Source organism: Anomaloglossus baeobatrachus, chromosome 12 (genome assembly GCF_048569485.1).
Source record: "Anomaloglossus baeobatrachus isolate aAnoBae1 chromosome 12, aAnoBae1.hap1, whole genome shotgun sequence".
NCBI classification, from domain to species: Eukaryota; Metazoa; Chordata; class Amphibia; order Anura; family Aromobatidae; genus Anomaloglossus; species Anomaloglossus baeobatrachus.
The window spans coordinates 113,279,310-113,298,808 of NC_134364.1; the positions used below are offsets into that span (position 1 = coordinate 113,279,310).

At 44.7% G+C, this 19,499-nt stretch overlaps 1 protein-coding gene across 2 annotated transcripts in view; it reads right to left on the reverse strand.

Moving 5' to 3' along the window:
• MAX (MYC associated factor X) overlaps positions 1 to 16,247 on the reverse strand; it is a 40,652-nt gene extending 24,405 nt beyond the window's left edge. Inside the window, exons 1-2 of one of the 2 annotated variants that reach the window (XM_075330880.1) lie at positions 15,988 to 16,247; positions 12,054 to 12,080 (exon numbers count right to left, since the gene is read on the reverse strand). In XM_075330880.1, coding sequence (XP_075186995.1) covers positions 12,054 to 12,080; positions 15,988 to 16,023 — 63 coding nt within the window. In that variant the 5' untranslated portion in view covers positions 16,024 to 16,247. The remainder of the gene's footprint in view (positions 1 to 12,053; positions 12,081 to 15,987) is intronic. The other variant, XM_075330881.1, reaches the window with a different exon arrangement.
• Positions 16,248 to 19,499: the final 3,252 nt, after the last annotated feature.

Genomic DNA, 19,499 nt, shown 5'->3' on the forward strand with positions numbered 1-19,499 from the left:
CTCTGTGGCGGCAGCAGCGCTGCTGGAGTGTGGAGCCGTCACCGGCCACTTCCGTGCAGCATCGTGATCTCCTCTCGTCTGACGGTCAGCTGATCTGTGTAGAGAGCGGTGAGCACAGCGATGACGTCATCGCTGTGCGCAAAGCTAGTCTCCACACAAGTCAGCTGACCGGCAGAGAGAAGAACATCGCAATGCTGCAGGGAAGTGGCCGGTGACGGCTCCACACTCCAGCAGCGCTGCTGCCGCCACAGAGGGAGGAGCAATGCTGCATGGAGCAAGGAAAGGTGAGTATAAACGTTTTCTGTGTGATACAGGATACATGCCATTTATCAGAATGAGGTTATATAGCAGGATGAGGGTATATAGCAGCATGGGGCCATATATCAGGATGGGAGTATACAGCAGGATAGGGGTATATAGCAGGATGATGGCATATAGCAGCATGGGGGTATATAGCAGCCTGGGGCCATATAGCAGGATGGGGGTATATAGCAGGATGGGGCCATATAGCAGGATGGGGGTATACAGCAGGATGGGGGTATACAGCAGGATGGGGGTATACAGCAGGATGAGGGTATACAGCAGGATGAGGGTATACAGCAGGATGAGGGTATACAGCAGGATGAGGGTATACAGCAGGATGAGGGTATACAGCAGGATGAGGGTATACAGCAGGATGAGGGTATACAGCAGGATGGGGGTATACAGCAGGATGGGGGTATACAGCAGGATGGGGGTATACAGCAGGATGGGGGTATACAGCAGGATGGGGGTATACAGCAGGATGGGGGTATACAGCAGGATGGGGGTATACAGCAGGATGGGGGTATACAGCAGGATGGGGGTATACAGCAGGATGGGGGTATACAGCAGGATGGGGGTATACAGCAGGATGGGGGTATACAGCAGGATGGGGGTATACAGCAGGATGGGGGTATACAGCAGGATGGGGGTATACAGCAGCATGGGGGTATACAGCAGCATGGGGGTATACAGCAGCATGGGGGTATATAGCAGCATGGGGGTATATAGCAGCATGGGGGTATATAGCAGCATGGGGGTATATAGCAGCATGGGGGTATATAGCAGCATGGGGGTATATAGCAGCATGGGGGTATATAGCAGCATGGGGGTATATAGCAGCCTGGGGCCATATAGCAGGATGGGGGTATACAGCAGGATGGGGGTATACAGCAGGATGGGGGTATACAACAGGATGGGGGTATACAGCAGGATGGGGGTATACAGCAGGATGGGGGTATACAGCAGGATGGGGGTATACAGCAGGATGGGGGTATACAGCAGGATGGGGGTATACAGCAGGATGGGGGTATACAGCAGGATGGGGGTATACAGCAGGATGAGGGTATACAGCAGGATGAGGGTACACAGCAGGATGAGGGTACACAGCAGGATGAGGGTACACAGCAGGATGAGGGTACACAGCAGGATGAGGGTACACAGCAGGATGAGGGTACACAGCAGGATGAGGGTATACAGCAAGATGAGGGTATACAGCAAGATGAGGGTATACAGCAGGATGAGGGTATACAGCAGGATGGGGGTATACAGCAGGATGGGGGTATACGGCAGGATGGGGGTATACGGCAGGATGGGGGTATACGGCAGGATGGGGGTATACGGCAGGATGGGGGTATACGGCAGGATGGGGGTATACGGCAGGATGGGGGTATACGGCAGGATGGGGGTATACGGCAGGATGGGGGTATACGGCAGGATGGGGGTATACGGCAGGATGGGGGTATACGGCAGGATGGGGGTATACAGCAGGATGGGGGTATACAGCAGGATGGGGGTATACAGCAGGATGGGGGTATATAGCAGGATGGGGGTATACAGCAGGATGGGGGTATACAGCAGGATGAGGGTATACAGCAGGATGAGGGTATACAGCAGGATGAGGGTATACAGCAGGATGAGGGTATACAGCAGGATGGGGGTATACAGCAGGATGGGGGTATACAGCAGGATGGGGGTATATAACAGGATGGGGGTATATAGCAGGATGGGGGTATATAGCAGGATGGGGGTATATAGCAGGATGGGGGTATATAGCAGGATGGGGGTATATAGCAGGATGGGGGTATATAGCAGGATGGGGGTATATAGCAGGATGGGGGTATATAGCAGGATGGGGGTATATAGCAGGATGGGGGTATATAGCAGGATGGGGGTATATAGCAGGATGGGGGTATATAGCAGGATGGGGGTATATAGCAGCATGGGGGTATATAGCAGCATGGGGGTATATAGCAGCATGGGGGTATATAGCAGCATGGGGGTATATAGCAGCATGGGGGTATATAGCAGCATGGGGGTATATAGCAGCATGGGGGTATATAGCAGCATGGGGGTATATAGCAGCATGGGGGTATATAGCAGCATGGGGGTATATAGCAGCATTCGGGTATATAGCAGGATGGGGGTATATAGCAGGATGGGGGTATATAGCAGGATGGGGGTATATAGCAGGATGGGGGCATATTCCACGATGGCAGTATATAGCAGGATGAGGGCATACACCAGGATGGGGTACCTTAGCGGAGAATTTGAGGACATTACCCCCATAACAGTGTCAGCAGCAGATCCTCGCCCCATAACAGTGTGTCATGACCACATTTTTTGCTTAAAATTTTATTTTCCTCCTCTAAAACAAGGGTGCATCTTATGGTCCGGTGCGTCTTATAGTCCAAAAAATACGGTAATAAAAGACCCTGTCTTATTTTCGGGAAAACACGGTACTCAACCAATGGATTAAAAATAAAATTCAAGGATTTAAATTGGAAAGTTGCTGGTTTTGGCTACTTAACGCTCCCCATAAAAAAATGCAATAAAAAGCGATCAAAAATACTTAGGCCTGTTAAAATGGCACTATTAAAAACTACAGCTCGTGCAAAAAAAACAAACAAACTATTTTTTGTCTAGTAGTAAATATAAAAAAAATACACAATAAGTATTAAGTAATTGTCCACACCTATAGAACAAATTTAATCTGTAATTTGTCCCCACAACGTGGTTAAAAAGAAAACTCAAGAAACAAGAAGAAAAATGAAAGGAATGAAAAAAAATACCACTTCCTTAAGCAAATAAAATATCGACTCTTTAACCTGTCCAAAACTGATTTCACCTGTAACTGGGGATGGAGTATTTGACCCAGTTACAGATGAAATTCAGTCTCCAGGCTACACAGCAAATCTGACAGGATCTGATAGGATCCCGCAGCTCCTTCCTAGTGACTATGTGATCGCTGGGTCCAGAGGAGGAAGAGCAATCAGGGCTTGTCCAGTGCTGTGTATAGAGCGTTTGGGTAGGCAGAGATGGTAATAAACCGTCTCTGCCTGTAGCTGCATAATCTCCATGCAGCTGCTTACTTTATAATCACTGTTAGAACGTCAATGTAGAGTAATAAGTGGACTGCCCGGATGTGAAAAAGTTTATGGTCGGTCTGCAGGCAGTTAAAAATGATAGCAAGCAGCTATAGACAAACAACATTAGCCCTCAGACGACCACCATCGCCGCTCAGACGACCAACTTTCATCAACGTATTAGCAGATAGAACAAATACAGGTGCATCTCAATAAATTAGAATATGATCAAAAAGTTAATTTCAGTAATTCAATACCAAAAGGGAAGCGCATATATTATATAGAGTCATTACACACAGAGGGATCTATTCCTATATATTATATAGAGTCATTACACACAGAGGGATCTATTCCTATATATTATATAGAGTCATTACACACAGAGGGATCTATTTCTATATATTATATAGAGTCATTACACACAGAGGGATCTATTCCTATATATTATATAGTCACTACACACAGAGGGATCTATTCCTATATATTATATAGAGTCATTACACACAGAGGGATCTATTCCTCTATATTATATAGTCATTACACACAGAGGGATCTATTCCTATATATTATATAGAGTCATTACACACAGAGGGATCTATTCCTATATATTATATAGAGTCATTACACACAGAGGGATCTATTCCTATATATTATATAGAGTCATTACACACAGAGGGAGCTATTCCTATATATTATATAGAGTCATTACACACAGAGGGATCTATTCCTATATATTATATAGAGTCATTACACACAGAGGGATCTATTCCTGTATATTATATAGCGTCATTACACACAGAGGGATCTATTCCTATATATTATATAGAGTCATTACACACAGAGGGATCTATTCCTATATATTATATAGAGTCATTACACACAGAGGGATCTATTTCTATATATTATATAGAGTCATTACACACAGAGGGATCTATTCCTATATATTATATAGAGTCATTACACACAGAGGGAGCTATTCCTATATATTATATAACGTCATTACACACAGAGGGATCTATTCCTATATATTATATAGAGTCATTACACACAGAGGGATCTATTCCTATATATTATATAGAGTCATTACACACAATGATCTATTTCAAGTGTTTATTTTTGTTAATGTTGATGATTATGGCTTACAGCCAATGAAAACCCAAAAGTCATCTCAGAAAATTAGACTAATTACCACAAGACACCTGCAAAGTCTTCCTAAGTGTTTAAAATGGTCCCTTAGTCTGGTTCAGTAGGCTAGTACACAATCTTGAGGAAGACTGCTGACCTGACAGATGTCCAGAAGGCAGTCATTTACACACCCCACAAGGAGGGTATGCCACAAAAGGTCATTGCTAAAGAAGCAGGCTGTTCACAATGTGCTGTATCCAAGCATATTAATGTAAAGTTGAGTGGAAGGAAAAAGTGTGGTAGAAAAAGGTGAACAAGCAACCGGGATAACCGCAACCTTGATAGGATGGTTACGAAAAGGCCATTCAAAAATTTGGGGGAGATTCACAAGGAGTGGACGCTGCTGGAGTCATTGCTTCAAAAGCCACCACACACAGACGTATCCAGGACATGGGCTACAAGTGTCGCATTCCTTCTGTCACCACTCATGACCAATACACAACGCCAGAAGCGTCTCACCTGGGCCAAGGAGAAAAGAACTGGACTGTTCTCAGTGTCCAAGGTGTTGTTTTCAGATGAAAGTAAATTTTGCATTTCATTTGGAAATCGCGGTCCCAGAGTCTGGAGGAAGAGTGGAGGCCACAATCCAAGCTGCTGAGGTCTGGTGTGAAGCCTCCACAATCAGTGATGGTTTGGGGAGCCATGTCATCTGCTGGTGTAGCTCCACTGTGCTTTATCAAGACCAAAGTCAGCGCCGCCGTCTACCAGGAAATGTTAGAGCACTTCATGCTTCCCTCTGCCCACAAGCTTTTTGGAGATGGAGATTTAATTTTCCAGCAGGACTTGGTCCCTGTCCACACTGCCAAAAGTACCAATACCTGGTTTACTAACTACAGTATCACTGTGCTTGATTGGCCAGCAAACTCCCCTGACCTAAACCCCATAGAGAATCTATGATAGACACCAGAGCCTACAATGCAGACGAGCTGAAGGCTCCTATCAAAGCAACCTGGGCTTCCATAACACTTCAACAATACCACAGGCTGATTGCCTCCTGCCACATTGCCGCATTGATGCAGTAATTCATGCAAAAGGAGCCGCGACCAAGTATTGAGGCATTTACTGCACAGAGTTTTCAGTAGGCACCAACATTTCTGAGTGTAACATCATTTTTTCAGTTGGTCTTATATAATATTCTAATTTTCTGAGATAATGACTTTTGGGTTTTCATTGGCTGTAATCATCAACATTAACAGAAATAAACACGTGAAATAGATCACACTGTGTGTAATGACTCTATATAATATATAGGAATAGATGCCTCTGTGTGTAATGACTATATATAATATATAGGAATAGATCCCTCTGTGTGTAATGACTCTATATACAGTTAGGTCCAGAAATCTTTGGACAGTGACACAATTTTGGCGAGTTGGGCTCTGCATGCCACCACATTGGATTTGAAATGAAACCTCTACAACAGAATTCAAGTGCAGATTGTAACGTTTAATTTGAAGGTTTGAACAAAAATATCTGATAGAAATTGTAGGAATTGTCACATTTCTTTACAAACACTCCACATTTTAGGAGGTCAAAAGTAATTGGACAAATAAACCAAACCCAAAAAAAAATATTTTATTTTCAATATTTTGTTGCGAATCCTTTGGAGGCAATCACTGCCTTAAGTCTGGAACCCATGGACATCACCAAACGCTGGGTTTCCTCCTTCTTAATGCTTTGCCAGGCCTTTACAGCCGCAGCCTTCAGGTCTTGCTTGTTTGTGGGTCTTTCCGTCTTAAGTCTGGATTTGAGCAAGTGAAATGCATGCTCAATTGGGTTAAGATCTGGTGATTGACTTGGCCATTGCAGAATGTTCCACTTTTTTGCACTCATGAACTCCTGGGTAGCTTTGGCTGTATGCTTGGGGTCATTGTCCATCTGTACTATGAAGCGCCGTCCGATCAACTTTGCGGCATTTGGCTGAATCTGGGCTGAAAGTATATCCCGGTACACTTCAGAATTCATCCGGCTACTCTTGTCTGCTGTTATGTCATCAATAAACACAAGTGACCCAGTGCCATTGAAAGCCATGCATGCCCATGCCATCACGTTGCCTCCACCATGTTTTACAGAGGAGGTGGTGTGCCTTGGATCATGTGCCGTTCCCTTTCTTCTCCAAACTTTTTTCTTCCCATCATTCTGGTACAGGTTGATCTTGGTCTCATCTGTCCATAGAATACTTTTCCAGAACTGAGCTGGCTTCATGAGGTGTTTTTCAGCAAATTTAACTCTGGCCTGTCTATTTTTGGAATTGATGAATGGTTTGCATCTAGATGTGAACCCTTTGTATTTACTTTCATGGAGTCTTCTCTTTACTGTTGACTTAGAGACAGATACACCTACTTCACTGAGAGTGTTCTGGACTTCAGTTGATGTTGTGAACGGGTTCTTCTTCACCAAAGAAAGTATGCGGCGATCATCCACCACTGTTGTCATCCGTGGACGCCCAGGCCTTTTTGAGTTCCCAAGCTCACCAGTCAATTCCTTTTTTCTCAGAATGTACCCGACTGTTGATTTTGCTACTCCAAGCATGTCTGCTATCTCTCTGATGGATTTTTATTTTTTTTCAGCCTCAGGATGTTCTGCTTCACCTCAATTGAGAGTTCCTTAGACCGCATGTTGTCTGGTCACAGCAACAGCTTCCAAATGCAAAACCACACACCTGTAATCAACCCCAGACCTTTTAACTACTTCATTGATTACAGGTTAACGAGGGAGACGCCTTCAGAGTTAATTGCAGCCCTTAGAGTCCCTTGTCCAATTACTTTTGGTCCCTTGAAAAAGAGGAGGCTATGCATTACAGAGCTATGATTCCTAAACCCTTTCTCCGATTTGGATGTGAAAACTCTCATATTGCAGCTGGGAGTGTGCACTTTCAGCCCATATTATATATAGAATTGTATTTCTGAACATGTTTTTGTAAACAGCTAAAATAAAACTTGTGTCACTGTCCAAATATTTCTGGACCTAACTGTAATATATAGGAATAGATCCCTCTGTGTGTAATGACTATATAATATACAGTGCCTACAAGTAGTCTTCAACCCCCTGCAGATTTAGCAGGTTTGATAAGATGCAAATAAGTTAGAGCCTGCAAACTTCAAACAAGAGCAGGATTTATTAACAGATGCATAAATCTTACAAACCAACAAGTTATGTTGCTCAGTTAAATTTTAATAACTTTTCAACATAAAAGTGTGGGTCAATTATTATTCAACCCCTAGGTTTAATATTTTGTGGAATAACCCTTGTTTGCAATTACAGCTAATAATCGTCTTTTATAAGACCTGATCAGGCCGGCACAGGTCTCTGGAGTTATCTTGGCCCACTCCTCCATGCAGATCTTCTCCAAGTTATCTAGGTTCTTTGGGTGTTTCATGGGGACTTTAATCTTGAGCTCCTTCCACAAGTTTTCAATTGGGTTAAGGTCAGGAGACTGACTAGGCCACTGCAACACCTTGATTTTTTCCCTCTTGAACCAGGCCTTGGTTTTCTTGGCTGTGTGCTTTGGGTCGTTGTCTTGTTGGAAGATGAAATGATGACCCATCTTAAGATCCTTGATGGAGGAGCGGAGGTTCTTGGCCAAAATCTCCAGGTAGGCCGTGCTATCCATTTTCCCATGGATGCGGACCAGATGGCCAGGCCCCTTGGCTGAGAAACAGCCCCACAGCATGATGCTGCCACCACCATGCTTGATTGTAGGGATGGTATTCTTGGAGTCATATGCAGTGCCATCCAGTCTCCAAACATCACGTGTGTGGTTGGCACCAAAGATCTCGATCTTGGTCTCATCAGACCAGAGAACCTTGAGCCAGTCTGTCTCAGAGTCCTCCAAGTGATCATGAGCAAACTGTAGACGAGCCTTGACATGACGCTTTGAAAGTAAAGGTACCTTACGGGCTCGTCTGGAACGGAGACCATTGCGGTGGAGTACGTTACTTATGGTATTGACTGAAACCAATGTCCCCACTGCCATGAGATCTTCCCGGATCTCCTTCCTTGTTGTCCTTGGGTTAGCCTTGACTCTTCGGACAAGCCTGGCCTCGGCACGGGTGGAAACTTTCAAAGGCTGTCCAGGCTGTGGAAGGCTAACAGTAGTTCCATAAGCCTTCCACTTCCGGATGATGCTCCCAACAGTGGAGACAGGTAGGCCCAACTCCTTGGAAAGGGTTTTGTACCCCTTGCCAGCCTTGTGACCCTCCACAATCTTGTCTCTGATGGCCTTGGAATGCTCCTCTGTCTTTCCCATGTTGACCAAGTATGAGTGCTGTTCACAAGTTTGGGGAGGGTCTTAATTACTCAGAAAAGGCTGGAAAAAGAGATAATTAATCCAAACATGTGAAGCTCATTGTTCTTTGTGCCTGAAATACTTCTTAATACTTTAGGGGAAACAAACAGAATTCTGGTGGTTTGAGGGGTTGAATAATAAATGACCCTCTGAAAAAACTTTTCACAATTTAAAAAAAAAAAAAAAAGAAGAAATAACATTCTTTTTTGCTGCATTTCACACTTCCAGGCTGATCTACAGTCCAAATGTCACAATGCCAAGTTAATTCCGAATGTGTAAACCTGCTATATCTGCAGGGGGTTGAATACTACTTGTAGGCACTGTATAGGAATAGATCCCTCTGTGTGTAATGACACTATATAATATATAGGAATAGATCCCTCTGTGTGTAATGACTCTATATAATATATAGGAATAGATCCCTCTGTGTGTAATGACTCTATATAATATATAGGAATAGATCCCTCTGTGTGTAATGTCTTTTTTATAATATATAGGAATAGATCCCTCTGTGTGTAATGACTCTATATAATATACAGGAATAGATCCCTCTGTGTGTAATGACTCTATATAATATATAGGAATAGATCCCTCTGTGTGTAATGACTCTATATAATATACAGGAATAGATCCCTCTGTCTGTAATCACTCTATATAATATATAGGAATAGATCCCTCTGTGTGTAATGACTCTATATAATATATAGGAATAGATCCCTCTGTGTGTAATGTCTTTTTTATAATATATAGGAATAGATCCCTCTGTGTGTAATGACTCTATATAATATATAGGAATAGATCCCTCTGTGTGTAATGACTATATAATATATAGGAATAGATCCCTCTGTGTGTAATGACACTATATAATATATAGGAATAGATCCCTCTGTGTGTAATGACTATATAATATATAGGAATAGATCCCTCTGTGTGTAATGACACTATATAATATATAGAAATAGATCCCTCTGTGTGTAATGACTCTATATAATATATAGGAATAGATCCCTCTGTGTGTAATGACTCTATATAATATATAGGAATAGATCCCTCTGTGTGTAATGACTCTATATAATATATAGGAATAGATCCCTCTGTGTGTAATTACTCTATACAATATATAGGAATAGATCCCTCTGTGTGTAATGACTCTATACAATATATAGGAATATATTCCTCTGTGTGTAATGACTATATAATATATAGGAATAGATCCCTGTGTGTAATGACTCTATATAATATATAGGAATAGATCCCTCTGTGTGTAATGACTCTATATAATATATAGGAATAGATCCCTCTGTGTGTAATGACTCTATATAGTATATAGGAATAGATCCCTCTGTGTGTAATGACTATATAATATACAGGAATAGATCCCTCTGTCTGTAATCACTCTATAATATATAGGAATAGATCCCTCTGTGTGTAATGACTCTATACAATACATAGGAATAGATCCCTCTGTGTGTAATGACTATATAATATATAGGAATAGATCCTTCTGTGTGTAATGACTATATAATATATAGGAATAGATCCCTCTGTGTGCAATGACTCTATATAATATATAGAAATAGATCCCTCTGTGTGTAATGACTATATATAATACATAGGAATAGATCCCTCTGTGTGTAATGACTCTATATAATGTATAGGAATAGATCCATCTGTGTCTAATGACTATATAATGTATAGGAATAGATCCCACTGTGTGTAATGACTCTATATAATGTATAGGAATAGATCCTTCTGTGTCTAATGACTATATAATGTATAGGAATAGATCCATCTGTGTCTAATGACTATATAATGTATAGGAATAGATCATCTGTGTGTAATGACTATATAATATATAGGAATAGATCCCTCTGTGTGTAATGACTATATAATATATAGGAATAGATCCCTCTGTGTGTAATGACTATATAATATATAGGAATAGATCCCTCTGTGTGTAATGACTATATAATATATGCTTTTGTATTGAATTACCGAAATAAATTAACTTTTTGACCATATTCTAATTTACTTGAGATGCACTTGTACCCAAAAAATGGTTACATCCCAATGCAGTCCAAATTTTTCTCACTGTCTCAAAGTTTGGACACTTTTTTTCTTAAAAAAAGGTGGATGCCAGAACATGGCAAAAATGGACACAAGTACCCCCCAAAAATTAATCAAAATGGGATGTGTGAATTTTCCGGATGAAAAATCCTCACTCCCTACGGGAACGGAATGGAAGTTCCGGCACCGGGGGGAACAGAACCTCTCTTCCGTGCTGCAGGCATATAAGGGTGTCCTGAGCTTGAACTTCCCAGCAAGTGACCTCAACTTTTATGACCGTGTTTTTATGAGTTTATGCAAAGAAATATTAGGCAAGTTCACGGTCAAAATGGAAAATCCAGAGCGAGAAAAATATTTACACAGATACAGCAGATCTGAAATAGGGATGAAAAAAAACAAGGCGTGCGTTAGTCAACCTCAACATCATTAAGGGACTCGTTAAATCTAGCAGCTTTTCTTCTATCTTCAAGAATAATAATGTTTACAAGCCGTTGCCTCGGTTACCGACCACCGCTGCACTCAACCAGCAATGAGCACAGCGCTTCTCTGGATCACTGCCACTGTTCTCCTCCCATGCTGACAGAGGTAACGTTACCTCTGGCTGCAACACAGGAGGGAGCACAGTTTGGGCCAGAGATGCAACTATACCGCCATGCCGAACTGTTAAGCAATAAGAAGTGCAAGCAGGAAGAACTCTTGTTTACTCTATAAAGCCGAAATCAGTGCTGTATTTTTTAACTAATATTACCGCCATAGCTGCACCTTTAATGAGCCAAACAGACAAGGGGATCAAGTCCCAGAGAAGGCTTGTGCAAATCCAGGCTTAAAAAGGGGCACTGAAAAATTGCTGAATCATGACCGTGTGCAATATGCACACAGTCAGGATTCCTGTCTATTTCCAGCTCACACGGCCAATATGTGCGGTCTTGCGCCAAACTAGTTTCTTATCCGGTTTTCTCCATAGAACATTGAAAGACGCTAGTCAGCAAAGGCCCGCTGCTGGAAATAGACGGGAATCCTGACAGTGTGCACAATATTTTTATTGAACCCGGAAAACCCTTTTAAAGAAAAGCTAAGAGAGAGAGAGCTTATTAGAGAAAGTGGATCAACAGGAAAATACAACGTACCGAGGGGTAAAATCTCGAAGAGTCTTCCTAAAACAAAAAGGAAAAATTACAGATATAAACCTCTGTTTTTGTTTTATTACAGTCAACATATAAAACTATTATTTTAGTATTTTAGGACTGTTCGATGGGGCGGGTTGCTACAATATAAAAGGTATGATTGGCTAATGGCATAATAGTAACACTTAAGCCTCAAATATTCCATTTTTCATGTTTTTTTGCATGTGAGAAAAAATAATTACTATGTGGTTCAACTTTTTTTTTGGTAGAGGATATACAGAAGCGATCAGAGCTCAGCTCCAGTCACTGCTGCTAGAGGCAATGTACCGACTGTACAACACAGCCGACTCCTGTACACAGTGGGCTCAGCTTTGGATTTGTGACCACATCAAAGTTAAATGTGCAAGAAACAAAGTAAACCCAAAAATTATTTTTCAGCCAAAATACAAGTCTTAAAATATATATATTAATTTTTCCCAAAATGGACAACCCCTTTAAAGTCCTATCCATAAGACAGAATAGTGGTCAGGAGACTACATTGAAATCACCCTCACGACCTGTAGAGCTAATAGGGCCGGCCTTAGAGGTGGTCACACAGGGATTCTCACCTATCACCACCAAAAAATTGGCCGCAAGATTTGCTAGACTTATTGATCCACATAAATGTGGCGCCAGCGACTATAGAAGGCACCATTACGACGAGTATGAAGGCTCCCCCACATCACGTCAGGGGACAAAAGAATCGGATTTTTGGAATTTTAAAACTCTATCCTTATTTTTTTAATACAGGGGAGAGCTCTCTGGTTGGGTCCTCTTGGTACAAAGATACAGAACCAGGACAGAAAGGAGAACCTGACCAAACTTAGATACTTCATACACCAGGAGAAAACTGACCAGGTTCAACAAGCTAGGAATGCTCCACCATCGTAGGAGAACCCTAGAGATGAGGCACAAAGCCAAGCAAAGAACCAGACCAGGAGTTCCTCTTTAGAGGTGCCAGATGGGAATGCTCCTAGGTATCTACCATAGCAGGAAAACCTTAGAGACAGGACACCAAGCCAAGCTATGAAACAAACCAGAAGTAACTCTTTGGAGATTCTGATTGGGAATGCCCTAGGTAGCCACCATGGCAGGAAAACCCTAGAGATAGGGCAGCAAAACAGGCAAAGAACGAGGCCAGGAGTCGCTCTTTAGAGGTGCTGGATGGGAATGATCCTAGGTAGCCACCATAGTAGGAAAACTCTATAGAGACAGGGCACCAAGCCTGGAAAAGAAACAGACCGGGAGTCCCGCTTTAGAAGTGGCAGCTGGGAATGTCCCAAAGTGGCCATCATGGCATGAAAACCCTGGAGATGGAGCACCAAACAAGATAAAAAAAACAGACCAAGGAGTCCCTCTTTAGAGGTGCCGGCTCGGAGTGCCCCTAGATAGCCGCAATAACAAGAAATCCCTAGACATGTGGTACCAAGCCAAGAGTCAATCTTTAGCGGCCCAAAACAGAAATAAAAGTGATCCAGCACTATACATGCTTTATTAGTAGTACATAAAAGTATTGGGGAGAGAATACCTAGGTGATGATTAAGAGGTGTATACCTCGAAACGCGTAAACCCATATGGCCGTCCTTCGTATTCTCTCCCCATGATATTTTAATGAACTACTAATAAAGAAAGCATTTTATAGTGCTAGGTCACCTTTTTTTGGATTCCTTGAGGTTTTTGATCCGGAGCACTTACACAGGTGAGTGGCTTTCCCCTTTTTTAATTTCCATGTTAAGAGGTGAAGGATAGGAATGCACCTAGAAAGCCACCATGGCAGGAAAAACCTAGAGACGGGGCACTTAGCCAAGCAAAGAAACAGACCCGAAATCCCTCCTTGGAGGTGCCGGCAGGGAACACGCCTAGGTAGCCACCACGGCAAGAAAACCCTAGAGAGACAGGACACCAGGCAAAGAAACAGACCCGAAGTCCCTCTTTAGAGCTGCTAGCAAGGAATGCCTCTAGGTAGCCACCACGGCAGGAACACCCTAGAGATAGAACACCAGGCAAAGAAAGACCAGGAGTCCCTCTTTAGAGGTGCTAGCAGGGAATGCCTCTAGGTAGCCACCACGGCAGGAAAACACTAAAGACCAGACGCCAAGCAGAGACAAACCACGAGTCCCTCTCCAGAGGTGCTGAATGGGAATACTTTTAGGTGGCCACCATGGCAGGAAAACACTAAAGACAAGATGCCAAGCAGAGACAAACCAGGAGTCCCTCTCCAGAGGTACTGAATGGGAATACTTTTAGGTGGCCACCATGGCAGGAACACCCTAGAGACAGGGCACCAAGCCTGGTAAAAAACCAGACCAGGTGGCCCTCTTTAGAGGTTCTGACTGGGAATGCCCCTAGGTAGCCACCATGGCAGGAAAACACTAGAAGCAGGGCACCAACCCAAGTAAAGAAACAGACCAGGAATCCCTCTCTTAGGTGCTGAATGGGAACACTTCTAGGTGGCCACCATGGCAGGAACACCCTAGAGACAAAACACCAAGCCTGGCAAAGAACCAGACGAGGTGTCCCTCTTTAGAGGTGCTAGATGGGAATGCCACTAGGTAGCCACCATGGCTGGAAAACCCTAGAGACAGGGCACCAAGCCTGGTTAAGAACCAGACCAGGTGGCCTTCTTTAGAGGTTCTGACTAGGAATGTCCCTAGGTAGCCACCAAGGCAGTAGAACCCTAGAGACAAAGCACCAACCCAAGCAAAGAAACAGACCAGGAGTCCCTCTTTACAGTCCCTGCTGAATGGGAATACTTCTAGGTGGCCACCATGGCAGGAAAACGTACAGACAGGGCACCAAGCCTGGCAAAGAACCAGACGAGGTGTTCCTCTTTACAGGTGCTAGATGGGAATACCCCTAGGTAGCCACCATGGCAGGAAAACCCTAGAGACAGGGCACCAAGCAAATAAACAGACCAGGAGTCCCTCCCTGAGGTGCTGAATTAGAATACTTCTAGGTAGCCACCATGGCAGGAACGCCCTACAAACAGGACACCATGCCTGGTAAAGAACCAGACCAGGTGTCCCTCATTAAAGGTGCTAGATGGGAATGCCCCTAGATGGCCACCATGTCAGGAACACCCTAGAGACAGGACACAAAGCCTGGCAAATAACCAGACCAGGTGTCCCTCTTTAGAGGTGTCAGCAGGGAATGCCCCTAGGTAGCCACCACGGCAGGAAAACCCTAGAGATGGGGCACCAACCCAAGCAAAGAAATAGACCAGGAGTCTCTCTCTGAGGTGCGGTCTGGGAATGCCCACGGTTGCACCAAGAAGAGGAAGACGACCAAACCGGACCCCCAAAGTGGCCATCATGAATTCCCCCATTAGTTTTGGGATGGCTGTGCATAACAGAACCAACTATTGTATATGGACACACGTAAAAATACAATAGATGGTCTGTACACATCAACATCACTATAGTATGGGGGTCTTACCAAACCATTTTTGGGGGGAGACCATTGTCATTCCACCATCGTCATGCCCCTTTCCCAAACGCCATAACCATCACTCTACAGAGACTATGATACCATAAAAGGCCATCGCCGATGACATCATCACATTCCTCCCTACGATTATGTCATTATACTACAGATCCAACAGGTCCAACCAGATATTTAAAGGGTGTTCTGACCGATCCGTCCAATCGTGTCAGAACACAGAAACCTTTTACAAATAGAGACTACAACAAGAATTTTTCATCAGAACCCCGGGGATTGCCAATATCAGGATTTAAAGGGGCCCTGTATAACACTCATTCCAAATGTACGGGGCCCGGCGGGGCCCAATCCGGCCACCTTTGTGGCCTTAAAGGGGCACACACCCTAAATTGCGGAAATGAGCGGAGTACAGCCCCCAGCAGAGAACCATCTTTGGACGGGAAGTAGGATGTGCACTCACGTCGCTTTCCACCTCGATGTCATCGTTATCGCTCATGCTTTCATAGGAAGCTTTTGACCCGGAGAGATCAGATGGGGTAAAAGGGAAGATCCGTGGTGGAAAAGCAAAAGAGAAACTAAAAAAAAAAAGAAAACCAAGGCGACCGGGGGACAAAACAGGGAAACCGGAGGCAGGGGGAGCCCCTCACTGTGCCCAGGAAAACAGATCAGCGGAAGCCACACGTGACTTAGACACTGCTAGGGATCATTAGCCAGAACTGTAGCCTCCGACACGGCGCGCAGGGGATGCCGGGAAATGTAGTCCGGTAGACACCTTCTGCTACACAGAAAGAGCCTGCTCAGAACTACATATCCCACAGTGCACTGGGAATGAGAAAGCAGGGATGACGCATGCGCGCGTTTCGCACTGCCTGCTGGGAGTTGTAGTCGAAACTGGTAAGATTTCCCGGAAGACAGCTGGAGACACGTGGAGGCTGCTGGGTGCAGTGTTTTTGGGGCAGTGATCAGGCTCTTGATGTGGGCGCTTATCCTTAAAGTGACACATGCGCAGAAGTGGCGTGATGGCTACTTACAATACTCAAGGTCCTCCCTTTTTTCACCTTTCTGATTTTGATTTTTTTCTTTCCAGGTTGCTTTTTTTCATTATTTTTATCATCATTATTATTTATTTTTTATTATTTTATTATTGTTTTTATTTTTTATCTTCCACCAATAGGAGAAAGTTCATGAAAAAAAAGTAGGCCACCTCCGGAGACTGTCAGCAGTGGCCAGTTTCCTACTTAAAGGGGTTGTCCAAGACTATTTATTGTTTTACTATGGTTGAACCCGGCGCCGTTCTCTGTCGGCACAGGGTCTTCTGTTGATGTCACGTCGACCGCCAATCAATTAATTCACCTATGCATTTTTACTGGAAAACCCCCTTTAAGCTTCTCTGCACTGTCTGAGGGTACTCTGAAACCCTCTACATTTCTTACTACAGACACCACCGGTTGCTTGGTCTTTCTATATGCTTTTATCCAAGGCGAGCTTCTTCATATTGGCAGCCATGTTTACGTAGGAGCACACCATTGGAAGAAAGGAAGAGAATGATGACCGTGGGAGGGTTACCAGAGACAAGACAGAAGTAGTGCTGAGGCTAGCGCCGTAATGTGCCTCAAATCTGCGGGCGAGAGACACTGCTTTGGATTCAACATGACACCAACACAGTTGAATACTGCAGTTGGATGAGCTGGACAAGGAGGTCAGCGTGGAACAGTGGAGCTAGATATGTTGTCAAGCACCTAGTTACGGCTGAGCCTTGTGTGTGGACAGACCCTTTGGAACAGTAGATCTGTGAGTGTGGAGACGTACACTGGAACAGTAGAGCTGTGAGTGTGGAGACGTACACTGGAACAGTAGAGCCGTGTGTGTGGACAGAAACATTGGAACAGTAGAACCATGTCTGTAGACAAGCACGTTGGAACAGTAGAGTCATGTGCGCAGAAAGACACTTTTGGTACAGCAGAGCCATGTATGTGGACAAGAGCTTTGGATCAGTAGAGTAGTGAGTGTGGACAGGTACCTTGGAACAGTAGAGCAGTAAGTGTGGATAGGTAGCTTGGAATAGTAGAGTAGGGAGTGGGGACAGGTAGCTTGGAATAGTAGAGTAGGGAGTGGGGACAGGTAGCTTGGAATAGTAGAGCAGGGAGTGTGGACAGGTAGCTTGGAACAGTAGAGCAGGGAGTGTGGACAGGTAGCTTGGAACAGTAGAGCAGGGAGTGTGGACAGGTAGCTTGGAATAGTAGAGCAGGGAGTGTGGACAGGTAGCTTGGAACAGTAGAGCAGGGAGTGTGGACAGGTAGCTTGGAATAGTAGAGCGGGGAGTGTGGACAGGTAGCTTGGAACAGTAGAGCAGGGAGTGTGGACAGGTAGCTTGGAATAGTAGAGCAGGGAGTGTGGACAGGTAGCTTGGAACAGTAGAGCAGGGAGTGTGGATAGGTAGCTTAGAACAGTAGAGCGGGGAGTGTGGATAGGTAGCTTGGAATAGTAGAGCGGGGAGTGTGGACAGGTAGCTTGGAATAGTAGAGCGGGGAGTGTGGACAGGTAGCTTGGAACAGTAGAGCAGGGAGTGTGGACAGGTAGCTTGGAATAGTAGAGCGGGGAGTGTGGACAGGTAGCTTGGAATAGTAGAGCAGGGAGTGTGGACAGGTAGCTTGGAATAGTAGAGCGGGGAGTGTGGACAGGTAGCTTGGAATAGTAGAGCGGGGAGTGTGGACTGGCAGCTTGGAATAGTAGAGCTGGGAGTGTGGACAGGTAGCTTGGAATAGTAGAGCAGGGAGTGTGGACTGGTAGCTTGGAATAGTAGAGCGGGGAGTGTGGACTGGTAGCTTGGAATAGTAGAGCGGGGAGTGTGGACTGGTAGCTTGGAATAGTAGAGCGGGGAGTGTGGACTGGTAGCTTGGAATAGTAGAGCAGGGAGTGTGGACAGGTAGCTTGGAATAGTAGAGCAGGGAGTGTGGACAGGTAGCTTGGAATAGTAGAGCAGGGAGTGTGGACAGGTAGCTTGGAATAGTAGAGCAGGGAGTGTGGACAGGTAGCTTGGAATAGTAGAGCAGGGAGTGTGGACAGGTAGCTTGGAATAGTAGAGCAGGGAGTGTGGACAGGTAGCTTGGAATAATAGAGCAGGGAGTGTGGACTGGTAGCTTGGAATAGTAGAGCAGGGAGTGTGGACAGGTAGCTTGGAATAGTAGAGCAGGGAGTGTGGACAGGTAGCTTGGAATAGTAGAGCAGGGAGTGTGGACTGGTAGCTTGGAATAGTAGAGCAGGGAGTGTGGACAGGTAGCTTGGAATAGTAGAGCGGGGAGTGTGGACTGGTAGCTTGGAATAGTAGAGCGGGGAGTGTGGACAGGTAGCTTGGAATAGTAGAGCTGGGAGTGTGGACAGGTAGCTTGGAATAGTAGAGCTGGGAGTGTGGACAGGTAGCTTGGAATAGTAGAGCAGGGAGTGTGGACAGGTAGCTTGGAATAGTAGAGCAGGGAGTGTGGACTGGTAGCTTGGAATAGTAGAGCGGGGAGTGTGGACAGGTAGCTTGGAATAGTAGAGCGGGGAGTGTGGACTGGTAGCTTGGAATAGTAGAGCAGGGAGTGTGGACAGGTAGCTTGGAATAGTAGAGCGGGGAGTGTGGACAGGTAGCTTGGAATAGTAGAGCAGGGAGTGTGGACAGGTAGCTTGGAATAGAAGAGCAGGGAGTGTGGACAGGTAGCTTGGAATAGTAGAGCGGGGAGTGTGGACAGGTAGCTTGGAATAGTAGAGCGGGGAGTGTGGACTGGTAGCTTGGAATAGTAGAGCAGGGAGTGTGGACAGGTAGCTTGGAATAGTAGAGCGGGGAGTGTGGACAGGTAGCTTGGAATAGAAGAGCAGGGAGTGTGGACAGGTAGCTTGGAATAGTAGAGCGGGGAGTGTGGACAGGTAGCTTGGAATAGTAGAGCGGGGAGTGTGGACTGGTAGCTTGGAATAGTAGAGCAGGGAGTGTGG